At 27.6% G+C, this 9,866-nt stretch overlaps 1 protein-coding gene across 1 annotated transcript; it reads right to left on the bottom strand.

Moving 5' to 3' along the window:
• Window positions 1–577: 577 nt before the first annotated feature.
• LOC106777989 (protein NRT1/ PTR FAMILY 2.13) lies at window positions 578–5,946 on the bottom strand. Its single transcript, XM_014665851.2, has 4 exons — window positions 5,614–5,946; window positions 5,306–5,523; window positions 1,891–2,465; window positions 578–1,645 (listed from the first exon to the last, which is right to left on the bottom strand). Exons 1-4 carry the CDS (start codon window positions 5,798–5,800, stop codon window positions 745–747), a joined length of 1,881 nt encoding a protein of 626 aa, XP_014521337.1. The 5' UTR covers window positions 5,801–5,946; the 3' UTR covers window positions 578–744.
• Window positions 5,947–9,866: the final 3,920 nt, after the last annotated feature.

Here is a 9,866-nt window from a genome sequence, read left to right on the forward strand (position 1 = left end):
TGGGGGACACTGATTTTGTGCCTTGCCCACTTAACCTCCCATATTATTTAATTAAGAATTAAAAGGTACTCCATTATGAACATAATCCATTACTATATATATATATATGTAATAACTTTAAATGGCAATTAATTATCACGTTGAAGGTATATATTATTTGTTTCCTTACAGTAACTTTTAATGGTAATGGAGGATGTATTATTTTTTTTAAAGTTTAGTGTTTCATTATAATTTTATCTTTAAGAAATACTTTAAAATATTAAGAATTTATATATATACTTTGACTAAAAGAATGATATTTGTGAAGTTTAAAAATACAAATTTGACTTTGATATTAAATCATGTGAAACTTTTGTAAGTATACAATACTTTATGTTGAGGTAAGTAGTTGGGAAAATTTCTTAGTGGAAGCTTTGCTTTGTGAAATGTGAAGAACACTGTCATATATATATAATATAGTTTTTATCACTTTTATTCTTTATCACTTTCTGCTACGTCCATTATCATCTTTAGGATCAGTACTATTTTCTCTTTGTGCTTCTTTCTAAATTGTAAAGTTTGTGATAAAAAAGTTACATACACATAAAAGAAAAATGACATTGGAGCAATACCCTTTTGAACCTAACTCCACATCGATTACTAACATTTTACATGGATTAAAATAGAGTATAAAGCCAAACTTTGAAAAAGTACATATAAACATATTTAGATTTATATGTATGCATGATTTTTGTCTTGTTGCTATTATGTAGAATCTTCACAGTTAGCAGCAGTATAGTGACTTAATTCTCCTTTTGAACCTAACTCCAGATCTTGAGGGAGGGCAGAAATTCCCTTGTAGTGATATCTTTGAGCCACAAAGAGAAAATAAATGAAGTTGAGGACTCCAATTCCTGCAACAAGATAGTAAAAGTAATCTAGCCTGCCAGAATTTATATCATTTGTCAACCAATCAGGATGGCTATGTGTTCCTGTGGCATGATGAACAGTGGTGACAAGTGCACTGCTAACATAGCTGGCCCCAGCAAAAGAGCATGAGAACAAAGCATTTGCAATGCTTCTCATGTTCTCAGGAAATTGTCTGTTGAAGAACTCAATCTGTCCAATTACATTGAATGCCTCACACAGACCCATCAGGACCAGCTGTGGGACCAGCCAAAGAACTGACATTGGAGCAATACCAAGTGGACTTGGATTTGCATTTGCCGTCTCTCTTCTCACTTTTTCCACCAGACCAGCAGCAACCATAGACAGAACGGAAAACACCATACCAATTCCAATTCTCTGCAGGAGAGTGATGCCCCCTTCATGTTTCGTCACTCTTCTCAGTGCTGGCACCATGATTCTGTCATAGAATGGAACCCACACACCTATGGTGATGAATGATATCACCCCAAGTGAACCTGCTGGGATTTGAAAATTCGGTCCTAGGTGTCTGTCCATTTTCATGGCTTGTGATACAGTAAATGTTCCTTGCTGTGCCATGGAAGTGAAACCAAGGATCCCAGCAGCCCAAATTGGAAAAACTCTTGCCAAACATTTCACCTCTTCTACTTCCTGGATGCTCACAAGCTTCCACTTGTTAACTCTACTCCCATCAGGGTTTACCTCCCCCTCCGTCACTACAGCTGCTTTATTCAAAGCCCTGTTCAAATATAAACCAACCCATCTTAATCACAACCAAAAGTTGAATCAAAGTTCTTGAAACAATTAATATTGTATGATATATATTATTTTTCAATGATACGTGGGATAATGACACACGCACCCATGATGATGACATATATATATAATAAAGCTCGTGGGTCTTGCAAATGCAAGATTGGCCACTCCACCTAAAAGATATATAGAGATTTCTATCTATGATGTTTCATATTAATATTACCCTACCTGAATTGGTTGGTGAACGGTAGCTTTGAGAACACACGAGTTCCAACAAGTGGAGGATCATAGAAAACTCCATCAAGTTGTTTGTCAGTTGGAAGCTGAAGTTTTCTCTTTCTGTAAGCAGCGACCAGAACTTGTGCAATGCTAGAGAAAATGCTTCCTTCTGGTTTGACATGCACGTAGATCCTTGTTCCGACAAAGAACATGATGATGGAAGAAAGCATGCAGAGGGTTGGGATGGCGAAACCTATTTTCCAGCTAACGGAGTCTTGAATATAGACAACCACTGTTTGAGTGATCAACAAAACAACTGTGAAGGTGGTGTAGTACCAATTGAAGAAGCTATTGATCCCTTTCTTCCCTTCATCTGTGGTGGGGTCAAATTGATCAACACCAAAAGGAATGCTACATGGCCTTATGCCAGCAGACCCTACGCTTAAAAGGCAAAGTCCCGATAGTAGGACACCTAGGTGAGGTGTGCTAGCTCTAACACATTGATTCAGTGCTTGTTGATCAGGACTGCATGATGGAGGATGCAACTTTGGTAACCATGCCGTTAAACTCACCATCACCATTCCCTGTCATTACAACTTTTATTACAAAATTTCATATATTTCTATAAAATAACCACGATGCTATTTTCATATAAATTCATTTTTTTTTTCAAATACAAAAATTTAAGTTCTATTTTATAGTGTCAAACAGTCTTTTTCAACACTATAACACTCTAGGTAATCTTCATATATAAATTTTCTTACTTTCTTATGCTATATTATTTGGTAAATAATGGACCGAAACTTGTTTATATATGTTTCTCTAAATTTCAAGGATTAAAATAAAAAAAAATATTATACAATAATTTTGTGAAAAATAATAAAAAGGCATAGTTGGAGAATTTGGAATTGATTATGGAACAAACATCCAAAAATAGAAGTCAACAGAAAATATACTAGTGCTGTCACGTTAGGGATCGTATCTATGAAATTTCAAAGGAGAAGTTGCATAAGTCTGACTTAACTGCAAATAATTAACAATGGATGAATATCATAAACATTTATAAAAAAAAATTAAAAAATAAAATAAAAAATATTTTTTGTATAAATCAAAATTAGCATTTATACACTTTAAAAACAGAATTGCATTTTTACAAAATTAGTTTTTTCTGTAAATGAATTTTATTTTACTAAAAAATAATGCAATTTGTCTTATTTATCTCTCTGTAAAAAGTACTTACACACAAATTTCTCTAAACATGTCATTATACTTTTTTTTCATACATATAAATGTCAAGTTAGATCAAATAAACCTTATTTCTAATATCTAAAAGACATTTCCATTACAAATCTATCAACCCATTAATTCGCATTGTTTTCTCCTTTACTTATATATATATATATATATTGATATTGATAATGTTACCTTTAGATGTTTACTGTTAAATTAAGTTCACGTGGACAACTTTAATTTCATGAAGTCCATTATTGTCAAGTTGCACTATAAAATGTGAATACATGCATAAGAAATAAGATATGAAAACTGGCAATAAAATTTGCAGATAGGGATAACATGCAGGAAATGGCCATATATGGTATTCGTTAAATAAAAGTAATTTTTTTTATAAAAAAATATATTTTTTGTCTGCAAAAAATTATAATTAATTTTATATTAAAATGTCTTTCTTATTTTTTACTTAAGAGTTTAATATTTTATCCTTGAGAAAAACAAGTCGGTGAATAATTTATCTATCATATAATATACCAAAATGTACATAAGTTAATGAGGTAAAAAGAAAAAAAAAACATGAAACATCTGAATAAAGCACAGAAATTTATGATTAAATTTTGATTTTGAAGTCTTCATGTCTAATCAATAAATTATTATATGCATTTATCATTGCTCTCTCTTTCTTTTCTATTTCATTTGTCTCTTTCTCTGTGTTTTCATCCATGGTTCCAGTGACTGTAAGCAGTGTCTGATTTAGAAATTTCTGTTTTATGGAAATGTTCTTGTTTTAATTACCATTAACAGTCATCATATCCTTTTTTTTTCTTTTTTTTGGGGAAAGAGATAAATCGAGTTCATCGCAACTTTTCTACTGTATTATCTGTTCTTTGATCGCTGTGTCCACATCAAAATGTTTTACCCGACACTTCAGTTCTTTTCTTTTCTTTTCTTGTATCCTACTTTTTTTTGTATGATTTAGAAACAACGTTTATTTAAGGAAACCAATCATTTCATACAACTTTTTTAAATCAACCATCTAACAACCTTTAATAATAAATATTATATTCAAATGATAATGATATATGATTATACTATATGCACAAGTTATCAAACCATCACAATTTTCTTTTAAATATTAAACTGCAACGTGAGACAAAACAATTACCAATAAAGCTACTGTTTTGTATATTAAATTAAAATCCTAATAATAGACCACTGAGCAAATAAAAAAACTAAAAAGATTTGTGAGACAAATCTACTTGATACCTGTTAAAGAAAAAAAAGCATGATAGATGACATAAAACAATAAAAGAAAATCTTATTATTTTGAAAATTATTTTTAACAATTTTTTAACAATAGATCAGGTGTATTTTTTGAACTTATGTTTAAAATAATATCTGGAATGAATCAATCACAAACTACACGAAAGTTGAGGCACAAGAAGAGATCTCTTAAGAGAAAGATTTCTCCGAGAAAAAATATGAACAGTTACATCCAATCACAAACTACACGAAAGTTGAGGCACAAGAAGAGATCTCTTAAGAGAAAGATTTCTCCGAGAAAAAATATGAACAGTTACATCCAATCACAAACTACACGAAAAATTGATAAAAAGTTATCAAAAAATAATTATTAAAGAACTTTTTACTAAAAAAGCAATAAAAATATAACACATTTTTATATTTATTTAATATACACTTTATATTTATTTAATACAGAGTATAATAAAAATAGAAATTTTTATATTTTTATAAGAAAGAAGAGAATAAAAAATAAGAAAGGATGCTGTTAAATGAATGTAAAATTTTTAGGTGTGTAAAAAAATATTTTTCTTAAAAAAATTAGAAAATAAATAAAGAGAAATGATTTTTTTGACAGATTTAAATTTTTTATATTGAGGGTTGGTGTGACGATTAGAAACAGTGAAAACCATGTTCAACACAAAAATATTAAACCTAGGATCTGAAAAATGATAAACTTAACAACTCTAGGTGTTGTGCTTCACCTGCCTGATTATCAATGGTGTTCTCCAAAGCCAGAAGATGTTCATATAATAATGATAGAGAGAAAATGGAAAAAAGAAGAAGAGTATATATATATATATATATATATATATATATATATATATATTTATAATGAAGCTAGTTGAGTGAGATAAAGTGTAAAGAAATATAGAGGTAAAGAAAGCAGTACCAGTAGAGAAGAAAAGGAACAAAAAGCTATAGTTCGGAAGCGACCAACATAAGCATCAGAAATGAAGGCACCAATCAAAGGGAAAAAGTTGGTAACACCACTCCATAGGTTGAGAATGTTGGAAGCATAAACTTGATCCAAATGAAACTCTCTTGTTAAGTACACCATAAAGTTAGCAAACAAACCAAATGCTGCCAACCTCTCAAAAGTTTCATTGCCTGCAAACAAGAAAATAAACACGACCAAATCATGTGTAATTGTTCTTACTTTTCATGGAAGGAAAACAAGAAAAGAAAAAGTCATGATACCTAAAATAAAAGGCATAGCCTTCCATCCTCCTGGCTTCTTGTAATCTCCCGATCTTGAACTGTTTTTGCTTAGCTCATCGCTGTTTTTGTGTGTGTCTGGTGGTGAAGTTGCAGAAATACCATTTCTGCAGAAGAGAAATGAGCAGGCAGAGTGAGAGAAAGAGAGGTTTTTTCCCTTAGCCGACATTATCTGAGATAACTAGGATGGTTTCATGTATGTGTTGTTGGTTTGGAGCTAAAAAGCTGTGATGAAACTAAGAATGGAAGCAGTGATATATATTTATATATGATAATGGTGAATGATTGAATGGTTTACGTATATGATAATGAATTAGGCATCGTAGCAGCATGGTATTGAGTATGCAGAATACGTACAAAGGATAAAAGAAAGTAGCGTGTGGTACGTTTAACCTAGTGAGTGATGCAGGAGCATGTTGTTGTAGATTGATTGCGTGCAGTATTTGGTATGCTCAGTGGACTTGTGGGGACCATGCACCTATACGTTCAAACCTGTTTTTTGGATCCCACTATCTCTCTTTTACCACCACTTCTGGCACGTGTACATTATATAGGTTGCATGCTCATACTGAATTCTGTAGAAACAAGTGCTGTCTAGCATTATTCTTTTGTTTTTTTTCTTCTGGGATATACCCTTTCCAAAACAAATTCCAGATATCAACATGTTCCAATATTATCTATCAGAAATAAACATTTTTATCCTTCATGTTAACAATTCATTTCCCATGATATCATGGCTGCCAAAACAATCATTTAAAATTGTATTCAAAGGAGTAATAATACTATAATATACTTCTTTATATTTATTTGAAACAGAATATAAATGTAAAATAATAATAAAAACATAGGAATAATGTTAAATGATTGTAGGAATAATGTTAAATGATTATAAAAAAATTAAGTATGTCCAAAATACTTTTATAATAACTTTTGATACGGATTGAAATCTATTAAATATAGAAAGTGATAGGATAAATATGAAAAACTTTACTGTATATATGAATTTGGTTTTCAGACAGTGAAAATTCTGGTGAGGTTTTTCAATTTCTTTTTCTAAAATTTAATAAAAACAAAAGGGTAAACAATTTAGAAAAAAAAAATCAGAAAAGAAAAAAATTGTAACTTATCATAACTGAATTTCGACCAATTTTTTCTGACACTAATGATACTGTTTCACGCATCGTGAATTTGATTATTGAGAAGGTGAATTCTCAAGATAAATAATGAAGAGAGAGCAGGTCAATTATGATACATATTTATTTATTTGAGATTTTTTTTTTCATGGGTTTATTGGAAAAATCTCGTGATCAAGATGTCAAAGATACTAAATTATATCCACCATTTTTACTTAATTTAACCACTTAAATATAATAAATCAGAAATATTTATACGAATAATTAAAAACTGACGAAAATCAGGTTAAATTATCGGAAAAGAATTATTTATTATTGTGGGTAAAATTCAACATAAATTTGTAAAAAGTTATGAACCTGATTATTATTTATTTGATTATAAAAGGATGGTGATCTCCGGGTTATTCTTTCTTATATAAAAGATTGATCCACCAACAATTCAAACACAACATGTCCACAGAATTTTCTAAAATGGAAAAATAGAAATTTGAAGAAACAGAAAATTAAAATAATAAAGAAAATTCTTTTTTAATCTCATATTAAGTATTTTTAAATATAATTCAATTATTCGTATGAATAATTTTTATTCAGCATATCTCAAGGAATTAATTTAATGAAATAAATACGTGTGATTTGATGTTAAATTTCAATTTAAGACATTGATCTTATTAGATCCTAATATCCTATGTTCAATGGTAATTATTAACAACTAATTATAGTATTTATAAAATATGAGTGGCGTGAACACTTCATCATCCTTAAAATTTGATATATTTATATTTTCAATGACTATTTGATTAATTTTCCAATTTGAGATTTTATTCCATTTAAAGTTATTTGTCCAATTTCAACTGTGTCTGTAAAAAAATAACAAAAGCAAAGATTACATAATTATTGATTTACTTGTAAAAAAGTTTATCACAAGTAATATTAATTAATCGTGAAGAAGATAAAATAAAGTCAATATAAATTTTCTACGTAATATAATCTAATAACATAATTAGTTCTGTAAATTCTTACAGCAGTTTTATATAAATAAATTCATCAACTTTTATGTATTAAAATTAAAATCCTTTATGCAGTAGTTTTGGCCTAAAGTTATAAGCAGTAAACAATAAAGAACTCTTTTCAACAAATTATACTTTTATTTTAATATATAGACACGTTTATGATCTCCTTTAATATTAAACAATTATGATGAAAGAAAGTACAGGTAAAAGACAGAAAAGTAACGGTAGTATACTTATACATTCATTTAATACATAATATAAAAATAAAATAATTATAAAAAATAACTTTTTTTATATTTTATTTAAAAAATGAAATAAAAATAAAAAAAATAATGTCAAATAAATATTAGAAATTTGTGTGTCAAAATTATTTTTTCTAGCATGTATTTTTCAACTCCGTTAATAGAAAATTAATAATTCAATCAGTAAGTTTTGGTTTGAGCATTTAGAAATAAGAAGGTGAGGTTATAGGGTGTTAATTTCTTTTGATTATTGTTTGATGGTTAGTGATCGGATAGCAACTTTTCCTTACATTTGATTAGACTGGTATCAATGTATACCTTGTTTTTCTTAGAAATGATAAATGTTAAAATTAAGGATGATATTAATTTCAGTTAACGAATATTAAAATAATTAAACATGAGTTACTTATATGTTGTTTTTTCATTTAAAAATAATATTAAAAATAAAATTATACATTTTTTTTTAAATTTCTTATATTTGTCTTAAAATAATTAAACATGAGTTATTTATATGTTGTTTTTTCATTTAAAAGTAATATAAAAATTAAATTATACATTTTTTGAAATTTATCATATTTGTTTTTTGCGGAATTTCTTGAAATGCACTTACAAATTCAATTTCGTAGGAAAAATTATTTGGGAATTTTTTTTGTAAACAATTACTTGCGAATTTAAAATACGTAAAAGAAAATTACTTGTGAAATTTAAATTTGCAAAAAATGTACAAGATGATTTTATTGATAAATATATTGATAAATTCAAACTATTATTAAAATTTTATTAATGAATTTTATAATTTAGTTGTCGTATAAACATCTATGCATATTAAATTTATAAAAGTAATTCATCAGAAATTTATAATTGACGATAATTTATAAGTTTTATTATCGACTAATTTTCTATTAATAAATTTTGACTTAAATATTTAATTTGTTTTTATGTTAAGAAATAATTTTTAATTTAATATCTGATTTTAAAAATAAAGACATTAAATCCTGAAAATTATATGAATAAAGTCTGTCTGTTAAGTAAGTATTTAAACCATAATTTTTTTTAATAAAAAATAAAAGAAGAAAAGGAGTTGTGAGAGTGGTAGTAAAGACAAGGTCGCAGTATAACAATGGTACAGTGAGACGTAATGACAGTGACAATAGTGACAATCAGAGAAGAGAAAAAAAAAGGAAAAGGAAGAGAATAAAAAATGGAGACGAAGAATAAAAAAACTTAATCATAATCATATTTAGCGACATATTATATCATTAAACACTTTATCAATAGTTTTTTATCATTTATAAATTTGGTAACTTTCAATACTGACGAATTTTATCTATTAATAATTAGGGATTTTCTTATGATATTATCTATTTATCTTACAAATAATTAATGTACATCATAATTCGAATATCATCATATTATATATATATATATATATATATATATATATATATTTATTTATTTATTGAAGAGTGTTATTAATAAATTGTGTTACTTAATATTATAATTATTAAATGAATAATATTATAAAAAGTTAAAATCATGACTAAAATTTTCATATGTAGAAATCTTAGTACTCTGTAGTGTTTATTATTAGACAGTCCATTGTTAGTATTTAACATTAACTGTTGGATTAAAAAGTCTTATAGATAGGTTAAGGTTATAAAATATAATTATCAGTCATACTATTTTATTTCGATGGAAAACACGTTTCAAAATTATCACTATATCATAGTTGCTGTTAGAAAGGATAATATCACATTAAGAAAAAGATAACATCAAACGAATCAATTATTAGATTATTTAATTTCCTATTCTACAAAAAAAAAAAAAAGTTTGTTGGTAGTATAGGCATA

The sequence above is a fragment of the Vigna radiata genome, chromosome 11 (genome assembly GCF_000741045.1).
Source record: "Vigna radiata var. radiata cultivar VC1973A chromosome 11, Vradiata_ver6, whole genome shotgun sequence".
Classification (NCBI taxonomy): Eukaryota; Viridiplantae; Streptophyta; class Magnoliopsida; order Fabales; family Fabaceae; genus Vigna; species Vigna radiata.

Bases quoted from the DNA above. Each gene is read 5' to 3' on its own strand.
- LOC106777989 (XM_014665851.2), bottom strand. From the start codon at position 5,800: ATGTCGGCTAAGGGAAAAAACCTCTCTTTCTCTCACTCTGCCTGCTCA. The intron at 5,524-5,613 runs GTATCATGACTT...TCTTGTTTGCAG, and splicing joins GGCTATGCCTTTTATTTTAG to GCAATGAAACTTTTGAGAGG. The intron at 1,646-1,890 runs GTAGGGTAATAT...ATATTTGAACAG, and splicing joins CCGTTCACCAACCAATTCAG to GGCTTTGAATAAAGCAGCTG.